At 42.1% G+C, this 21648-nt stretch overlaps 1 protein-coding gene across 1 annotated transcript in view; it reads right to left on the bottom strand.

Moving 5' to 3' along the window:
- The window catches only part of LOC137330088 (multimerin-1-like), a 65852-nt gene extending 58153 nt beyond the window's left edge, over window positions 1-7699 (bottom strand). Inside the window, exon 1 of the mRNA XM_067994467.1 lies at window positions 7286-7699. Coding sequence (XP_067850568.1) covers window positions 7286-7692 — 407 coding nt within the window. The 5' untranslated portion in view covers window positions 7693-7699. The remainder of the gene's footprint in view (window positions 1-7285) is intronic.
- Between the last annotated feature and the right edge of the window lie 13949 nt (window positions 7700-21648).

The raw sequence follows: 21648 nt of genomic DNA, 5'->3' as shown, positions 1-21648 counted from the left end.
TAATCTTAATATTAGAACTAGCAGTGAAATCAGGAAGTACGTTTTCACACAAAGGGTAGTAGGAATGTGAAACTCTTTCCCCCAAACGTCTGTGGGTGCTGGGACAACGGAAATTTTCAAGTCTGAAATAGGGTAAATGGAGTTGAGGTGCAGATCAGCCATGATCTAACTGAATGGCAGAACAGGCTCGAGGGGCTGAATGGCCGACTCCTGTTCCTATGATCCTGTTTTCTTCTAGCTCCATTTTGGAGAAGAAGTTTCAGAAAAGCTGAGTTTTCATTAGCTGAAAACCAGTTTGTTTCTCCCAATCAACCTTGACATGGATCATGGATCAGACTTAACCGGTTCAATCTCTGACACTGTTGTAATGTTTCAAACCATGCAGGGAGCTGTCAAGCAAATCAGCTTGTTACATAGAATTACATTGAATTACTTAGATATTACAACATGTCGGTGTGTATCCTCCACAGGAACAGTGGCCCTAATCCCATGTGCCTGCCCTGTTCCCATATCCCATTATTCCCCTTAACCCCCTATCTAACCTATTCTGAAATGTTGACATTAGTGAACCAATTGGGTTTTTACAACAATCCAACAGCTTCATGGTCATTTTTACTGATACCAGCTTTTTGTTCAGAATCATTATTTTATTTTTGATTTTTTTTTTTAAAAGAACAGAACTCAAATTCTCAAACTGCCACAGTGGGATTTGAAGTCACATTCACTGCATTATTAGTGCAGGCCTCTGGGTCACTACTCCAGTAACACAACCATTACATTACTGTACCCATCTTTAGTGTTACTTATTCTTTTTAGTTTCTTTTACTTTGCTGTTCACATTACTTTTATTATTCTTTTGTAAATATGTGTCTAATGAATTATTTCTAAACAAAACATGAAATTAAGATGAAGACGATTTATGTTGTTTAAAATTATTTCGCTGTCATTTATTATAGGCTTTGAATTCTACGTGTTACTTGGAGATCTGAAATTAAAATCTGAAAGATCATCACTTTTAAGTTGTTTTTAAGGATAGCTGAGGTTTTTATTTTACGCCGGGTTCTATTGCATTGAAGAAAGTATCTCTTGTAATGAAACAAACTTGTACCTCAGACTTAGTGTAGGGCCTTAAGGGGTTGAATTTCTCAGGCGGGTTCTCCCGATCATCTGCTGTAACTTTGGTAGAAACCCCACGTGAACACTGTTTGCACCGTTGCCCTGAGGTTTCCACGGACCTTCCACCAAGGTTATGACGGATGATTGGGAGAAACCCACCCCCCCCCACTCAGAAATTCAATCAACAAATCTCCATTCCTAGGGACGCTACTCATCGAAAGAAAGGCAGCACTTGCATTTATATCGCACTTTTCCCAACATCTCAAAATGCTTTTCAGCCCATGAAATAGTTTTGAAGTGCAGTCACTGTTGTAATGTATGTTGACCGGAAGTCACCGGTTAACGGTTTTGGCTTAGTACACAGAGGAAGAGTCAATTCTCTCTTAGTTCTCAATTCGCTTTATTAACGTTATTAGATCATGTACATACCGCTTATACGTCTAGTTAGATATAGGCATGCAGTTTACAGCAGGTTATACAGTTTTATACTCAAACTAGGATTTAAACGCACACCCACTAGGTTTCCCTGACTAACACTCCCTGAGTATTAGGATTTAAACGCACACCCACTAGGTTTCTCTGACGAACACTCCCTGAGTGGTCACAGAATAGAAAGGATATTATATTACCCGGAAAGGAGAGATACTGCTGGCCAGGCAATTCTCTCTCTCACTCCTGACATCGTCTCTACGTCCCTGACGTAGTCTCTACGTCCCTGACGTAGGGTCCCTACTTCCACGATGGTCAGTCTCCGGAGTATCCCTCACAAACAAACTCGCTCTCTCTCTGCCACCAAGCCTGCAATTCTTCAGTTTTATTTCCAAGTCTGTCTTTTCGAATGATGCTGTCTTCTCCAATTGGCTCAAAGTTGCTGGAGTGGTCAATGTCATCCCCTGATTGGCTCTGTTCCAAGGGGTTAGGTAGCATCACCTCAATACTCCTTTTCCAAATAAGGACTGGTGTCTCATCACAGCTCCTTTGTCCCTCTAAGAAGCGGAACGAATTCAAACCGGTTCTGGCCAGTTCAGACCAGTGACTGAACTCCAGGTCACCTCAGTTCAAAAAGTTAGTGTCTTTGTTAGCAATTCGAATTCAGCTCAGTAGTTTTCTGCAGCCCCTGGCCAACATGTAGGAAATGTGACAGCCAATCTGCACACAGCAAGGTCCCACAAACAGCAATGAGATAATGACCAGATAATCTGGGTTTTTTTGGTGGTGTTGGTTCAGGGATTAATATTGGCCATGATACCAGGGAGAGCTCCCCTGCTCTTCTTCGAAATAGTGCCACAGGATCTTTTGCATCTACCGGAGAGAGCAGACGGGGCCTCGGTTTAACGTCTCATCTGAAGGACGGCACCGCTCAGAGAGCACAGCACTCCACTGAAGTGTCAGCCTAGATTTCGTAATCAATTCTCTGGAGTGGGACATGAACCCACTACTTTTTGACTCAGAGGTGAGAGTGCTACCAAATGAGCCACAGCTGACACAGTGGCTTTATACAGAGAGAGGCTGAGCCCCATACAGAAGTGGGGGAAGGGGGGGTTCAGGCTTCACACGTGACTTGCGTGTTAGCTGGTCTGGGAGTCAGGACATTGCAATTGGCCTCAGTACCCCACGACAAGGAAGGGGAAAAATCATCCCGGGCTCCCCCTCCTGATCACTATCCAGTGGCTTTTGCTGGAAGTGTGCATGCGTGGGTGTCAGAGAGCCGGACTGGTCTCAGCTGAAATGCCCCTCACAGTCAAATAACCCTTTGACAAGCACAGTCAAGGCTCCCACATGAATAGTAACCCCTTGGACAAGTGACCAGGGTTTCTGGAGCTGTACCTCAGTAAGGAATCAACCTTCAGGAGGGGAGGGGAGTAAATTCGTTAAACAAAAACACATTTCCAATCCTCAGGTTTTCCGAAAGAACATTGTAAACGCCTTTCGAAGTATTCTTGTGCTGATTTTAGTGGTTAACTATCTTTGCAGAGCCCTGTTCTGTTTCGTTCCATAGTTTTAGCTGTGTTCATACACCCACTGAGCAGCAGATGGCAGCATCTTACAGCACAAACCAGGTTAGGTCCATTTTGTCTGTCCGGGACTGGCTGTTAATGTTTGTTCCCACTCTGACTCCAACCCAATCTCATGAGTAGCAGGAGAAGGGAAAGCACTGTTATATATCAATGTATCTAATGCTAGGGGACTGCCAGCATTGGCCATACCATTATAAGATTTTTAAATTATCATCCTTGTATTCAAATCCCTCCATGGTCTCGCCCCTCCTTATCTCTGTAACCTCCTCCAGTCCTACAACCCTCCGAGATCTCTGTGCTCCTCCAATTCTGGCCTCTTGCACATCCCCGATTTCCTTCGCTCCACCACTTCAGCTGCCTAGGCCCTAAGCTCTGGAATTCCCTCCCTAAACCTCTCCGCCTCTCTACCTCTCTCTCCTCCTTTAAGACGCTCCTTAAAACCTATCTCTTTGACCAAGCTTTTGGTCACCTGTCCTAACAAAACTTGGTGTGACTCGGTGTCAATTTTTGTTTGATAATGTTTCCATGAAACACGTTTCGACATTTTACTACATTAAAGGTGCTATATAAATGCAAGCTGTTGTTGTTGTTTTAGTGCAGTGGGTTAGAAAACTGTCTTTAATACTCCTGATTCCTTAGTAGCTAAATGCAATGTGTGGTGTGTCCTCAGCTGTACAGACCAGAAGATCGCAGGACCAAGTCTGACAAAGATCGGAAGACCCAGAGGCTGCCCGCCAGCACTAAGAGGAGATTGGCGGCAGCAAGATAAGTCCAGGAGGGAGGGTGCTGTGAGGGTCTCGAGGATGCGGGAGAGTGAGGGTGGGGAGAGTCCGGGCCAGCAGAGACCCAGAGGAGCAATCCTGTTCCACCTGCCCCCACTAAGGAGAACTTTTCAACTGACCTTCAGTCATATAAACAAGGCTCCCACCGCCAAAACCAGCGACGTTAAAGTGGGCAATGGGGAGGTGCGGACCGAGAAACGGAGCTGCTCCATTTTAACTGCTCCTGGCTCGGTGTGATGACCTCCAAGGCCAAATAACCAGTCTACACTTACTGCCTCGACTCATACATGATGAATGGGCTCTTGGAGAAGATGTTGGAATATTCACATGACAGGATAATCTGACTGCTCTGTCACCATTAAGACCAACTTGCGTGGGTGATGTGAGAGCAGAAATCGTTGCTCATTACGATTCCCAAATTTGACATTTACTAAAACAGGCATCGCAATTACGAACCCAGGCCCGACCCTCGCCAGTCCCAGCCGGTACACTCACAGCCCTAAATGTGAACCCGGGTGAAATCAGTCCCTCACGTCAAACGGTACTTCCAAAACTCAGAGTGTCGCTGCGTATGTTCAACATGGTGTGCAAGTTAATCACAACACCATTGATTATGGGGTAGTTTAAATTTCATAACACAAGTGAGCTGGCATTAGAAAGAAGAAAAAAAGAAAGAAAAGAACTGGCATTTATATAACGTCTTTCACAACCTCAGGACGTCCCAAAGCAATTTACAGCCAATGAAGTACTTTTGAAGTGCAGTCACTGTTGTTCTGCAGGGAACCTGGCAGCCACTTTGCGCAGAGCAAGGTCTCACAAAGAGGAAATGAGATTAATGACTAGGTAATTTTTTTTTAGTGATGTTGGATGAGGGACGCAGGTTGGCCAGGACACTAGGAGAACTACATTACTCTCCTTCAAGTAGTGCCTTGGGATCTTTTATGTCCACATGAACAGGAAGATGGGACCATCTGAATGATGGCACCTCTGACAATGCAGCACTCCCTCAGTACTGCACTGAAGTAATAGCCTGGATTTAATATAACACACTGAGTTCTAGAAGAGTGGGATAGGAGTCTGTGCATGTACGTGTATGTCTGCAATACTCAGTTCTCTTTGGGGTGTTTTGTAAGCACCCCCTCGAACCCACTCCCAAGAGATCTAAGCATCTGAAGCTTTGCCGAAGCATCCCAAGTGTCTTCTCAATTTTGCAACCGTGCCTAATAGTAGTTCTGTAGTTCTGGTGATGAGAGAGTGGTGTACCAACATCATAATCCACAATCGCAGCATGTAACCAAGGTCTCCCAGAGGCCGTCCTTCCCCTTAAGAGCTGAGGCACACATGGTTGTCTGAGAATCCAGGAGTTGTGTGCATTCCTTGAGAAGTGGGCATTCATAGGTATGGTTTTCAAACCATTTACCCGCTCATACAGTACTGGCCCTTCCTGTTGACATCGAGGATGGATCCGTGTACAGATGATTGAACAGCTACATGTGTATGGTCTATGGTGCCCTGTACCTGAGGGAAGTCATGATTGCAGAAACATGCAGCTTTATCCTGCTGCTGCCCAAGACAATGTTTCAGTGGTAGCAACATCGTCTCTTGAGTCACAAGTTCGTGGGTTCAAGTCCCACTCCAGAGACTTGAGCACGTAATCCAGGCTGACAATCCACTGCAGTTCTGAGGGACTGCTGCAGTGTCAGAGGTGCCATCTTTTAAACGAGACATTAAACCGAGGCCCTATCTGCCGTTTCGGGTGGACGCAAAGGATTCCATTTTATTATTCAAAGTATAGCAGGGGAGTTCTCCCCGGTGTCCTGGCCAACATTTATCCCTCAACCAACATCACTAAAACAGATTATCTGGTCATTATCATATTGCTCTCTATGGGATCTTGCTGTGTGCAAATGGCAGCCTCGTTTTCTACATTACAACAGTGACCACACTTCAGGAGTACTTCATTGGCTATAAAGCGCATTGGGAGGCCGCGAAAGGGATTATATAAATGCAAGTCTTTTTTTTTGTGGGCATTTGGTGTTTGTAAAATATGGTGTTTAACGCAGCAGGGCATGACAAACTGACTGATGGCACGGATGTCTCCTGCAGATGACTGGAAGGACCGAGGGGCATTGAAGTTGAGGTCTGTGGTGACTTGTACTGTGGTTGGATTGTTGCCATAACTCTATTCCTATCAGATGCAAAATCTCATTGATAAACTTCCTGCTGAATCAATCTGCTCAGCTACTGATCCTCTCTTACACCAAGATAACTATCTCTCTCTTGCAGTACAACTGCTGCCTATTGTAGTAGTGGGTGGTTTTCATCCGCCTCCTATGCTCGCTGACCTCTTTGGCCACCTTCTACTTGCAGCCTGATGCAGCATCTGTATCCACCACCTATACTGTCGAGCTCAAGAGCCTATGCAATCCCCCCAAGGAAAAACAGAGAGCCACCCTGGATCACTTTGGTCACCTCCACATGGACAACTGCAGTCCTGCAATGGAAGAGATTTGGAAGCTGATCTCCTGCCCACAGTCACGGTAGGTGACGGAACACAGGAAAGAGAAAATAATTTTTAAAAGAAATGAACTTTTCAATTATAAAATAGAACATGGCTCATCCAGTTGAACCATACAGTTTACAATGACATGACATCCTTTATTATGCACTGTCCTGCTTCATGCCAAACTATGGGTTTAGAATGTTACATCAATGATGTATGACATCTGTACAAATCTCTCTCCCTGGTGATTACTAAGAGATCTATTGTCAGATCCATACGTAGGTTTTCAGGGAGGGGGTTTTCCTGCTTTAGATTTTAAAAATTCAGCAGTTGGAACACTGTTGGTTTTCCATTCACTAATCCAGGACCAGTGATGTCAATTGTGGCGTCCCAGTGCTACTGGACCAAGGACTGAACGTCAGACCTTCCTGGTCTCTATGGCTCAGTGCCATACTGCACAATACATTTACTTATATTGAGTCATCTGGGATATATATATATATATATATATATATACACTCTCATATTGAGAATTAAACTCCGAAACATGTAAGATGAAGCACTGATAATGTTTCTTATACATGTGCACCCATATGGATGAACAGATAGATAAAATGTGGATAATACACACTTCAGTGTAGATAACTATACATGGATAAGTAGATAGAGATAGACATATAGATTGGTAAATACAGATAGAGATAGATACATAGAAAGATGCATGTAGATTGTTCAGTATGGATAGATACAGACAGGTAAAGATATGGAGATAGCGAGATTCCAGATTGGTAAGTACAGAGATGGAGAAATAGAGAGAAGACCTGAATACAACAGGCCCCTTTATATAAAGTTTTGTTTGCACTTACTTTCCTCTGGCTGTTTCAAAGTTTGGTTTGCTGTTTCCAGTCTTGCTGTAGAGAGGAAGTTTCTGACTGGGGCTGGATTTATACACTTCTCCTTTTGCACTGCGATGCGCCTGCCTCGGAGATCTGTTACCAACAGGAGGACTGTTGGAAGACACATTCCCGGCCATCACCTTTACAAGCCCATTCAGAAGCTTTCTTCCATTTTCTGTTGTATTAAAATTGATTCCATTCTTGGTATTCCCAACTGTTTTCCACTCTGTTGGGGATTTTGCATCAAGAACCCCATCGCAGACTTTCAAAAGAGAGAAAACAATCCCGAAAGCAATGAGCCCTCTCATTCTTACTGAACTGAAAATATTTTTTTTTCCCTGGGCCAAACCCTGTGGGGATCTCCTGCTCACAGACATTAACAGAATGAGCTTGCTCCTTTGGCAGCTTTTATGTCTTGTTAGAAAGGAAACGGCATCTGCGTTTTGGAAGTGACATGAGGAAACAGAGAGGCCCTACCCAGGAAGTTTGAAAAAAAAGTTGACGCTGTTTCTGTAAAGTCTATTAAAAGAAAATATTCATTGATTTTTTGCGAGGGAAAGGAGGAATTTTATTAATTTCGTTGTGTCAGAGATCGAAGGTGAAGATGTTCAAATCCTTTGTTGTCTCAACTCGTTATGCTGCAGCAGCCTTCAAGTAATGAAAAGATACAAAAATGTTCTCGATGAATTTAGGTAATTATTACCAATCTAAAAGATGGGAATCTAGTTTCTCCAAAAGTTCGCTGCTATCTCTGTCACGCCGAGATCATTTGTTGGGTTTTTTTTATGTTTGTGAAAATGGGCCAGCAGTAAATGGGAAAATAAAATTTGGAGACACCAATTTGGAGCTGCGAGATGCACAACTTGATGGAGTAGATTTTCAACCGACCGTCCAGGAGTAAAACGCATTTACTGATCGGCCGCCCACCATAGAAACCACCCCATTTTCATTTCAATTGAAATAAAAGAAAGAAAGATTTCCTTTAATATAGCGCCTTTCACTACTTCACGATGTTCCAAAGCACTTTACAATCAATACTTTTGTCTGGCCACACCTCGATTTTAAAATTCTAATGCTTGTTTTCAAGTCCCCCCATGGTCTCGCCCCTCCCTATCTCTGTAACCTCATCCAGCCCTAAAACCCTCCGAGATCTCTGCGATCTTCCAATTCCTGCCTCTTGCGCATCCCCGATTTTCATCGCTCTGCCATGGGCGGCCGTGCCATCAGCTGCCTAAACCCTAAGCTCTGAAATTCACTCCCTAAGCCTCTCCTCCTCTCTCTCCTCCTTTAAGACGCTGCTTAAAACCTACCTCTTTGACCAAGCTGTCACCTGTCCTAATACCTCTTTACGTGGCTCAGTGTCAAATTTTGTTTGATAATCGCTCCTGCGAAGCGCGTTGGGCTGTTTCACTACATTAGAGGCGCTATACAAATGCAAGTTGTTGCTGTTGTTGTAAGTACTTTAGAAGTGTAGTCTCTGCTGTAATGTAGGAAATCAATGAAATCAAGGAAGAGGGTGGAGAAAATTGCTGAATGGCCTTAAAAAAGATGAACCAAGGTTCCAGTCTCCCCCTCACAGTGACCATCAATACCATTAGACCTTATGTTGTCCATTCTTATGTGGGCAATACATTTGATTCTACTAATCATTTGAAGTGGAATAATGTTTAAACCCAACGTTACAAAATACCCCTCTGATAACTTGGCAAATGGTTTCTCTTCAATTATGTCCAATATTAGATTGTTTATGTTGTAATTGAGACATAACCAAAAGGATTATAAGAGAGAACTAGGTTTGGAAAGCACTCCAACCTTTTTTCATAGCAAGTAATTCCATGTATCTCACTTAGTTATAATAAGATATTTCCTAATTGTTTTTTTTAAGTACCATGATCTTAAATATAGTGAAAATATTGTTCCCTCTCCAGTCGTCCCTGTTCTACTAATTGTTCGAACAGAAGATAACTATCTTTATAAAACACATCTCCTTAAATTAATATGCCTTTTCCTATCAGTTAAAGGGGATTTTTCCCATTCATTATATGTGTTGTCCTGCATGGCTATCTGAGCTCAGCTGCCATTTTGAAGTCCATTTGGTTCTCTGAGTATACTTGTTGTAACAATTTGGCAGGGTTAGGGTTAAAGTTGGGACCATTGCTTTGTGTTAATTGATGGGAGATGGTTTGTGCTGCCTGCAAGTCCACAGTTAAAATATTTCGTAATTAATCCCTGGACTGTGGAAAGCTCAAAGATTTCTGCCAGGTTTAATTGCTTAGTACATGTCTATTTAAGTATTGTTTGAAGACAAATGGTGCAATCTTGCCATTTGTGGCCAGGTTACTGTCTTGTGCCTCCACATATTGTGACAAATTGGAATGAAATAAGCTGTGGGATGTAATAGATGACCTGCTGTTATTGTTTGGAACTGAGGCAAGGATCATGTAAGTAGTTTTAATAAAAGTGAAATTGCTAGTAACCTTTTGGAGACCTCTTCTTCAACTCTGGAATTGATTCATCTGAGACAGGTGTGACCCACTGTCATGTGATCTCTCCTCTGACAGTATCAGGGTATGTTCTTTTCTATTTTAAATTGAAGACCTTTTTGCACTAAACACAATGCTGACATAATTTTGACTTTTGATTATAAACAAGAATGAAGAATTTGTAGGAACATCAAAAGGCCATTCAGTGCTTTTTCATGGTTCAACCCGATCTACATGTATTCTCACCATAACCCTCGCACACCTTGGGACCAATTGTCGCTCGCTCTGCCTGGGTGGGTGATGGTCTGAAAGTGGGATCGGTAGCCTTACCGTCCCCTTAATACCGGTGATGCGGCCGGCGCCATTTTGAAAAAGGTCTACCGCTGGGTGCCCAAAGCACCTGCCTGTTTCAGGAGGTAGTCCAGTACCGTAACCGCTACACTACCAAACCCAATCAACTCAATGGGAACAAGTGTAAACTAATTAGTCTGGGGCAAGGAAGTAAAAGAGGGAAACTATGTTAAATGGAATATTATACAGTGCGCAGATCAGGGAAAGGACCCTCAAATCTATGAAACCATCAGCATAGTGCTTAGCTGAAGTAAGGGGGCTAATAAGGTATTGGGTCTGAGGGACAGAGTACAAATGAAAAGAGATTGCATTGTTGCTGTAACATCAAAAATAATGGGCTGGATTTTGCTGTAAAAATAACAGTGAGGCTAGCAGCGTTATTTATGTGCAAATCAGACAGTAACTTCCAGGGACCGCACATGGGCAGTTAAGCACGGAAATCCAAAAGTTAGTCTCCTAGATGCCCTGTTCCTCTAAAAGCTCAGCGACAACAACACCTTGTCATCTGGCTCCACGTATTGAACGCCATAAAGGTCCTGCACACACAGACTAATCTCGCCAATAAACGTTAAGTCAAGTCTAAGTACCATTTTAATGGTGTGGTAAGTCTTAATTACTGCCAAACAACCTCTCTGGCACAGAAAATTAACTTTTACAAGTGTGGAGTCTCATTCCTTCACATTTTAGTTATTGTTGGACATTTTTTAAAAAAGTTAATGCATTTTTTTTTACTTTTTCTTTCTGTCTCTTTTATCTCTGTCTCTTAATTCAATCTTTCTTACCCTCTCTTTATTTTGCTTTCTGTACCTGATTTGACATTGAATTCACTATTCTAACTCACACTTCCTGGTTCTGACTCTGCACTATCAACGATTCTTCAATCTGATTGGTTAGAGAGATACACAGCTGCTTGCCTTGTTCACACAGGTCCCAGGCACTCTGTACAGGGCGCCACATCATTTGGCTAACCTGTTGACAGGAACTTGCCATGCAAAAGCTCATAGAAATTCTATGGGCAAGTGCAAGTCTAACAAACAGCTGGCAAATTTTGCCCTTGACATGGATCTACCTTCACTTTCATAGTCAGTATCATTGAACTGACTGGCATTCACTTAGAAAGAAAGAGTTCTCTGCCTCTTTGAGTGTTTCAAACTCAAACTTACTGTAGACTGCCTTCTTCTCATTGAGAGAGAGAGAGGTAAAAGGTTAATCTCTGTCTCGATGATTAGCCCAATCAACACATTGTCAAATTAGTTAGGACTCCTGCCGTGCTCAGTGAGTGAAACATTTCCAACATTTAATCCAATTCTTCTCTGAAATATGTTGATGAACTCTTCCATTGTCTCAAACTGATATGATAATGTAAATTATACAGTTCTGTTCATTAATGGGTAATTATCAACATTTACAGGTAGCTGTGCTTACTGAGAGTTAAATCGTGTGGCACAAATTTGTAGCAACATCTTAATACAAATTAACCTGAATTCCCATCTAGGCCAATTAGGCAAAAATCTTGAAACATGACAGGCATATAACTGGGGCAAATCATTGAATACAGAATCGATTGCAGTGCGGATATGAATGAGTTGTGTAGACTACCCTCATAGGTGTGTAAAACTAATTCTCTACGAAATTATAGAATCATCGAATCATAGAAGTTTACAACATGGAAACAGGCCCTTCGGCCCAACATGTCCATGTTGTCCAGTTTATACCACTAAGCTAGTCCCAATTGCCTGCACTTGGCCCATATCCCTCTATACCCATCTTACCCATGTAACTGTCCAAATGCTTTTTAAAAGACAAAATTGTACCCGCCTCTACTACTGCCTCTGGCAGCTCGTTCCAGACACTCAGCACCCTTTGAGTGAAAAAATTGCCCCTCTGGACCTTTTTGTATATCTCCCCTCTCACCTTAAATCTATGCCCCCTCGTTATAGACTCCCCTACCTTTGGGAAAAGATTTTGACTATCTACCTTATCTATGCCCCTCATTATTTTATAGACTTCTATAAGATCACCCCTAAACCTCCAACTCTCCAGGGAAAAAAGTCTCAGTCTATCCAACCTCTCCCTGTAAGTCAAACCATCAAGTCCCGGTAGCATCCTAGTAAATCTTTTCTGCACTCTTTCTAGTTTAATAATATCCTTTCTATAATAGGGTGACCAGAACTGTACACAGTATTCCAAGTGTGGCCTTACTAATGTCCTGTACAACTTCAACAAGACATCCCAACTCCTGCATTCAATGTTCTGACCAATGAAACCAAGCATGCTGAATGCTTTCTTCACCACCCTATTCACCTGTGACTCCACTTTCAAGGTGCTATGAACCTGTACCCCTAGATCTCTTTGTTCAATAACTCTCCCCAACGCCCTACCATTAATGGAGTAGGTCCTGGCCCAATTCGATCTACCAAAATGTATCACCTCACATTTATCTAAATTAAACTCCATCTGCCATTCATCGGCCCACTGGCCCAATTTATCAAGATCCCATTGCAATCCTAGATAACCTTCTTCACTGTCCACAATGCCACCAATCTTGGTGTCATCTGCAAACTTACTAACCATGCCTCCTAAATTCTCATCCAAATCATTAATATAAATAACAAATAACAGCGGACCCAGCACCGATCCCTGAGGCACACCGCTGGTCACAGGCCTCCAGTTTGAAAAACAACCCTCTACAACCACCCTCTGTCTTCTGTCGTCAAGCCAATTTTGTATCCAATTGGCTACCTCACCTTGGATCCCGTGAGATTTAACCTTATGTAACAACCTACGATGCGGTACCTTGTCAAAGGCTTTGCTAAAGTCCATGTAGACCACGTCTACTGCACAGCCCTCATCTATCTTCTTGGTTACCCCTTCAAAAAACTCAATCAAATTCGTGAGACATGATTTTCCTCTCACAAAACCATGCTGACTGTTCCTAATCAGTCCCTGCCTCTCCAAATGCCTGTGGATCCTGTCTCTCAGAATACCCTCTAACAACTTACCCACTACAGATGTCAGGCTCACCGGTCTGTAGTTCCCAGGCTTTTCCCTGCCGCCCTTCTTAAACAAAGGCACAACAGTTGCTACCCTCCAATCTTCAGGCACCTCACCTGTAGCTGTCGATGATTCAAATATCTCTGCTAGGGGACCCGCAATTTCCTCCCTAACCTCCCATAACGTCCTGGGATACATTTCATCAGGTCCCGGAGATTTATCTACCTTGGTGCACGTTAAGACTTCCAGCACCTCCCTCTCTGTAATATGTACACTCCTCAAGACATCACTATTTATTTCCCCAAGTTCCCTAACATCCATGCCTTTCTCAACCGTAAATACCGATGTGAAATATTTATTTAGGATCTCACCCATCTCTTGTGGTTCCGCACATAGATGACCTTGTTGATCCTTAAGAGGCCCTACTCTCTCCCTAGTTACTCTTTTGCCCTTTATGTATTTGTGGAAGCTCTTTGGATTCTCCTTTGCCTTATCTGCCAAAGCAATCTCATGTCCCCTTTTTGCCCTCCTGATTTCTCTCTTAACTCTACTCCGGCAATCTCTATACTCTTCAAGGGATCCACTTGATCCCAGCTGCCTATGCATGTCATATGCCTCCTTCTTCTTTTTGACTAGGGCCTCAATCTCCCGAGTCATCCAAGGTTCCCTACTTCTACCAGCCTTGCCCTTCACTTTATAAGGAATGTGCTACCCTGAACCCTGGTTAACACACTTTTGAAAGCCTCCCACTTACCAGACGTCCCTTTGCCTGCCAACAGACTCTCCCAATCAACTACTGAAAGTTCCTGTCTAATACCATCAAAATTGGCCTTTCCCCAATTTAGAATTTTAACTTTTGGGCCAGACCTATCATTCTCCATAGCTATCTTAAAACTAATGGAATTATGATCACTGGTCCAAAAGTGATCCCTCACTAACACTTCTGTCACCTGCCCTTCCTTATTTCCCAAGAGGAGATCAAGTTTTGCCCCCTCTCTAGTCGGGCCATCCACATACTGAATGAGAAATTCCTCCTGAATACACTCAACAAATTTCTCTCCATCCAAGCCCCTAATGCTATGGCTGTCCCAGTCAATGTTGGGAAAGTTAAAGTCCCCTACTATTACCACCCTATTTTTCTTGCAGCTGTCTGTAATCTCCTTACATATTTGCTCCTCAATTTCCCGTTGACTATTTGGGGGTCTGTAGTACAATCCTATCAAAGTGATCTCTCCCTTCTTATTTTTCAGTTCTACCCATATAGACTCAGTGGGCGAACCCTCGGATATATCCCCTCTCACTACTGCCGTGATGTTCTCCCTAATCAAGAACGCAACTCCCCCTCCTCTCTTACCTCCTGCTCTATCTTTCCTATAGCATTATTTCCCATATGTTTACATCATGAAGGTGCTATAAAACGTGGATTTAAAATAATTCAGAATTCATTATTGAAATATAATTCTGATCAAGACTATTGTAAGCATGGAGGTTTAACACTTCCTGGAGCTTTAGTTGAGGCGCCAGAACTGTTTGAAAAACCTCCAAGGAAAAGATAAAGTTAGATGTTGGGGGAAGTTCAGTCCCATTGTATTATGAGGGAAATTTGTTTCATTCATTGTCAATACAGGCCAAACTTCAGAATTTTAATAATTTATTATGTTGCGGGTTTAAAGTTTGAATTGCATGGCTCCCTGTCTCTGTAAATATTACAAAATCTATAAATTAACTTTTAACTACCATGCCCTTAACACTAAGTGCATGGTGCTTAAATTATCCTGTCAACTTGGGATCCTCATTATGCAGGTTGTGGAAAGCAGCCAGTGGCCTAAGGGAAATAGGATGTACTTATTTATTACTGTTATTTAACATTTAACATATCAGGTATGGTAGCACAGTGATTACATTACTGGACTAGTAACCCAAATAGAGCTGGACTAATAATCTGGAGACATGAGTTCAAATCCCGCTACGGCAGCTGGGGAATTTAAATTCAGTTAATTAAATAAAATCTGGAATAAAAAGCTATTATCAGTAATGGTGACCATGAAACTTGTCATAAAAACCCAACTGGTTCACTAATGTCCTTTAGGGAAGGAAACCTGCCGTCCTTACTCGGCCTGGCCTGTATGTGACTCTAGACCCACAGCATTGCAATTGATTCTTAACTGCCCTCTGAAATGGCCTAGCAAGCCACTCAGTTGTACAATCCTAGTTCAAGAAGGCAGCTCACCACCACCTTCTCAAGGGCAATTAGGTATGGGCAATAAATGCTGGCCTTGCCAGCGAGGTCCACATCCCATAATGAATTTTAAAAAATAAAGTCCCAGTGTTAAAATGTAATTATATATTTACGACGAGTTATGGAATCAGAAATTTATATTAACTCTTTAACAAATTACTGAAACATGCTGTTATCAAAACAATAATTGAGGTGGTTGGACTCAGAAATTTATAGGAAACCATCTACCTGTACCTGCGGCTGAATAAATCATATAAATGAGACTCTTGAATAACAAACATTTATTCAGCACTCTTTTCCCTCCCCTTGTGGAATCAGCCAATTTCTATTTTAAAGCGCTCTTAACATTTAGCTAGGCTTGGATCAAAATTATCTCTGGCATGCAATTAATAAAGCTGTTAAGGCTCGTGATAATTGAAATAAAAACATTGCCAACTTATGTATTAAACATGGAAACTATATTCAGATTGTGTAATCGAAAGCTTAACATTAGGAGTCTTGTGATAACACCCAGAACTGCTTCTGTCTGTTTGACACATTTTATATTTGCTCAGTGTGACACAGCCCCTTTTAAAAGAAAGACTCTGATCAGAATCAAACCCCGGTCTTGGTAATGTGGTTCCCTTCTATTATTTTCTAAACTAATCTACATGAAAGCTAAAGGAGCCAAAGGAATATTATTTGAACCTTTAATTCAGTTCATTATCATTGCAACCAGTGGGCGCCTTGTACTACACTTGACTTATGTCACGACTGACCTTGACGTGCGTGATGCCAAGTGGATAATCAATCCATTGCGAATCAACAGTACTCTTCGCCTCACATACACATGTAAAATTTAAATCAGTGAAATTCATGAATCAACTGGGAGGTAATATTACGTGAAGCACATCGGCCTGAAACGTTAACTCTGTTTCTTTCTCCACAGATGCTGCCTCACTTGCTGAGCTTTTCCAGAATTTTCTGTTTTTATTTCAGATTTCCAGCATCCGCAGTATTTTGCTTTTGTTTTCATCGTGCCACCAACTGGAGTGCTTCTGAAGCAATTGAAGAACCACAGCTGCTGGAAGCTAAAAGCTTGTTGTTCTTCCAGGTTTGACAGGGCACAATTATCCCTGTTAGGATTTCCCTTTCTTTTAACTATTGCATCTTTTCGGTATTTATCGGGACAAAATGAAACAGAAGCAAAGCTCGTTATGCGTCAAATTATGCTGGAAAGTTGCTATATTATATCAAATCCGTCAGTTGCTATTGAGAAATCAATTCCTAGGTTTGGTCCCAGACGGCCAATGAGTTTGGCTGTTTGATCTAAGGGCCCAATGGAGGTCATTTTCAACTTTGCCACCTTGGCATTAACCTGGCAGAGCAGATCTCTCACCCGCTGTAGAACCCGCCTGATTTTTGTTCCACTGATTTCAAAGCCAAGAAGGACCAAGTGCTGCCGTGAGCAATGAGGTTGTTGGGAGTTGCATAATGGCTCCAAATTCATGGCATTTGATACAATACGTACACCCAATCGCTGCGAACAAGTGACCAATTGCATGATATGGGATGTAGTCTGGACACTGGTACATCTGCATCTGGTTTCTAGAGGATAGCAATCCCCTCATTCATGGGATTTTGGGGAGCAAACAATGTACCCTTGGCCAAAGCGTATCTGTTTTGGATGGGTGAAGAAGAAGCAGGAGTGTTAGCATCATTGAGGTTTGATGCAGTGTTGAGGAATGATTTCAATGTTGATCTGCTTATAGCCTGTGCAGTTAACAGAAGACAGGCTGGGTCTGGAAAACAGAGCCAAACCAGGATCATTGCAGCCAACTGTGATGCTCCAACTGGCAGCATTGTGTAGAAGAAGGGGGCGAACAAGGTCAGAGAGCCAGACTGTCTGGAGGCAATGAACATGATACGTTTATTCTGAGCACAGCAAAAGCTTGTGAAGTGGCAGCAAGTCACCTGCACAGTGTCGCACAGCATACAGTTATCCAGGGAGCCTGGGTGGTGCAAGATGACTGATAAAGGTTTAGCACACTGACCCTACACAAGAGGCTGTCTGGAGGCAGCACATCAGCATTAAGCTCACAGTCCAGTCTGAACTCACAGGGTCATTTTATCCCGTGAGTTCATCGGGGCACTTGCTGTTACATAGAATTTACAGCACAGAAACAGGCCATTCGACCCAACTGCTCTATGCTGCTATTTATGCTCCAAACGAGCCTCCCCTCACTTATTTTCATTTAACCCTATCAGCATGATGCAAAAATGAATTAATACCACATCTCATCCATGTGACAAATCTGAAATCTGTTCTTTTTTTAAAAAGATTTCTTGAGATGCGGGCAACACTGGCATGCCCCATTTATTGCCCATCCCTAGTTGCCCTGAGGTCATTAAGAGTCAACCACAAGGTGTGGGACAATCAGTTACATGGAGAGACTAGAGAAGCTGATGTTGTTCTCCTCAGAGCAGGGAAGGTTAAGGTGAGGTTTAATAGAGTTGTTCAAAGTCATGAAGGGTTTTGATAGAATAAATAAGGAGAAACTGTTTCCAGAAGGGTCGGCAACCAAAGGACACAGATTTAAGGTTATTGGCAAAAGATCCAGAGACGAGATGAGGAGAACTTTTTTTACGCAGCGACTTGTTATGATCTGGAATGCACTTCCTGAAAGGATGGCAGAAGCAGGTTCAACAATAACTTTCAAATGGAATTGGATAAATACTTGAAGGCAAAAACTTTGCAGGGCCATAGGGAAAGAGGAATGGGTGTGGGACTAATTGGATAGCTCTTTCAAAGAGCCGGCACAGGCGCAATGGGCCGAGTGGCCTCCTTCAGTGCTGTATAATTCTATGATTCCACGACTGTAGGCACATATAGGGATAGCAGGACCCCATCTTGAAGGACACTAATGAACCGGTTGGATTTTTACAACAACCTGACAGCTATCATCAATGTTTTATCTGGTGCCAGCCCGCAAATTATTAGATTTATTGAATTCAGGGTCACAACTTGCCATGGTGTGATTTGAGCTTATGCTTTCTGGGCTGTTAGGCCACTGTACCCATGTTTAACATTATGGGAATCTTATTTAGATGTATGTGACAGTACCACTTTAAAATGATTACCTCAGGCTTGTTTTTTCTGTGTTGGCAGAGATTCAACGTTCACCTTGCAAGCTGAATTTTAAAGACACTTTTGGGCACCTCATCACCTACTGCGAAAACTAGCTAGCCACAACTATACAACGACGGGCTCTGAAAGGTTCATATTAGAATATGCAGGTATCATCAGATGGCATCAATAGCCCCTGGTGCCCTCTTTTGGCCAGGAAGTTGCCATTGTTTCAAAACAATGTTTACAGAGACAAAGATAACTATTGACTCACCTAGGAGGACAAGTTGTTAGCAGGTGTTTCAGCCAGCCAAGTGCCATTTCATATGTTATATTTTTGGGTATTTAAGTTTAGAAACTTTCCTTAGATTCGGTGTCATCAGCTTCCCCTTTTAAGAAGACCTCATGTCCCCTATGAACCAGCCTGTGCCTTTACCTGCCAAATTTTTAGGTAAATATAGTTAGACCCAGAGGCTGAACAGAGAACCCTTGCCACAGTACTGCAGCTTACTGGACCTATCACATGCCACTGACAGATCTCCTTGACTTTGAAAGCAGATGAGCATACACACCATCAGGCTAAAAACTAACAGACAAATTTATTTAACATTAAACAGGTAAATGAACCGTACTCAGTACAAACAAAACTGTAATTATAACCTTTACTATTCTCCTTGAAATTTCAAAATAGCAAAGATTCTTCTCCTACATTAACCCCCGACATAAACCTGACCTTTAAACATGGTGGCACTGTGGAATTTATACCCTATAAGTCAGAAACACCTTGTGATGTTGCACATTATTTTGCCCAATAAGCTGCCTCGGAATGATAGTTAAACAAAATAGAGGGAGAAAATCTACAACAGTAAAAATGTAAAATTTCTAAAGAGGCATTAGTTTAAACATATGGTACATACAAATGCAGTGATGTGGGCTTTACTGAATATTTAATTTACCCGCTGGGTGATTTGGGAGAATTCTATTCTGTCCACACTTTCTGCTTTTGATAACTTTGATATACAATCAACCTCTGCAAGACAAATAAAAGTGCAGGAAGGCAATCATTCCCCTTGACGTTAATAGGAATAATTCCTATAGATGTCCAAGCAATTAACATGGAGCTTTGAACCTTCTCTTTAATAATTCCATGTATAGAGATGCACCTGACGGATTTTAGGACAGATACACCGCAGTTACTTTGTGCCTCAGGCGATGATGACTAATGGCTCGTATTCTGAAAAAGTAATAACGCTTCTTTCCCTTTCATCTGATGAAAGGGATTATTAAATTCTGAGGTGTTTACTAAAGTATTAAATGATCTTTGTGACAAAGCCAAGGAAACTGACCAGAGATTTCAGTCTGTAATGCCTAAGGCGGTGAGTGAGCATGACAGATCCATTGCATTACTCTGATTTACAAAGCTGCATTCTAACGAAAACGTAGCAGAAACATCATGTGGCTTGAATTGGTAATGATGTCAATCCTGTGACTTGCTTTGAAATGAAAGAATACAATAAGAAATAAAATCTGGACTCTGGTATCATTTCCATCCTTTTCTTTATGTTGCATGTCAGTTGCAAAGCAATTATTTCCTTTTTTAAAAAGTCTGAACTTTGCATTTTATGATTTTAATTTGATTTGAATGGTTTTGTTATTTTCTCTTCCTATTTATAGACTGTAAAACACCAACGACATCACCTTCAAATGTCTCTGCCAGTTGACTGTAAAGATAAAACCCCACCAACAGTCGCCTAGAATATTACATCCAATTCTAATTGTCGAGAAACATGGAAGATATTCAAACATTGGAGGGAGTGCAGAATAGAGCCATGAGGCTGGAGAGACTTGGGATTTTCATCCTGGAAAGGGGGCATCTGAGTGGTGATCTTCTACAGGGGTATAAGATTGTTAAGGATATCGAGCAAGTTAACCCGTAATATTGCTTGAATTAAACTGCAGGAGTAGAACTAGGGGACACAGGTTTGAACTACTAAAAGATATTTTTAGGATTGTTATTAGGAAAATCTTCTTTACATGAAGACTGATCAACGTGTGGAATAATTTTCTATGTAGAGCAAAAACCCTGGCATCATTTAAGGAACAATTGGAGCCTACAATGGAGGGAATTTCTCTCTGGATGGATGAATTAAGATGGGCCAAATGGCCTTGCTCATCTGTAATTCTCTTGTGACCAACAGCGTAGACACAGATTTGAAAACTGTTGAATTTGATTTTACAACCTTAAAGAGGTTTGTCTATGGAATTAGTACAGCAATAAAATTCTACTTGTTCTACATAATGCATCAAACAGTTCACCCTTGTTTCAACTATTGCCTTATAGGGTGCGCAGATGTAAAAATTACAATCCCCAGCTCGTAAATGCAAATTCTGTGGCGTCAGCTAATTCACAAGAGTAACCGACTGTGGTGTTACATGCACTCAGGCAGTCACTCAGGCAGTCCTTGATTCTGCTGTGTCTGCTGTGAAGGTAAATCTTTATGCCACACTATCTGTATGAGAATGGTTCCTTATGAGCCTGTTACATACTGCAAAACATTGAAGGGTTCAGATGCTAACACATACTGCCAGAGCAAAATCTGAGTGTCTTATGAATGTAATCTAAACCTTCTTGATCTGTCACAGATTGTGACACCTACCAGTGTATCATTTTCATTCCTTATAATACCGATATAAGATTTAATAGTCTCAAAACAAATTGTTGATGGCAAGAAGCTTGGATAAGGAGATCAGTGAGCAAGAAGCTGAATGGCCTATGGGGAATCTTGCAGATGTTTGAAGTGTATTGCTGTCATGTACTGGCCTATTAGTTTAAGTGAGCTGAGCCAGACTGAAGTTAATTCTAAATATGGCTCCTCCAATGGGTAAGCACATTGCCTGATGTGGTAGCAAACCATACAGATCAGAAAGGCTCCAGGTTTGACCCCTCTGTCTGCTGAGTTAGCACATCCTTGCCAGTATGGCTACAATTCGGCTCTGTGCCCCCCATGATAGCTCACCAACTCAAAGACTGTTTGGAACAAGAAGTGATAAAATCAGCCAGGCCTCCCTCCCGCGCCTGACTGTTGTCCACTTCATGCACGTGGCCATCTGATGAAGACAAGACAAGGGCTCGGCTTGCATGTTTGTTTTTGAATATCCA

This window comes from Heptranchias perlo, chromosome 1 (assembly GCF_035084215.1).
Source record: "Heptranchias perlo isolate sHepPer1 chromosome 1, sHepPer1.hap1, whole genome shotgun sequence".
Lineage (NCBI taxonomy): Eukaryota > Metazoa > Chordata > Chondrichthyes > Hexanchiformes > Hexanchidae > Heptranchias > Heptranchias perlo.
The sequence above is the reverse complement of the archived record's forward strand: the minus strand, read 5'-3'. Positions and strand labels throughout refer to the sequence as shown.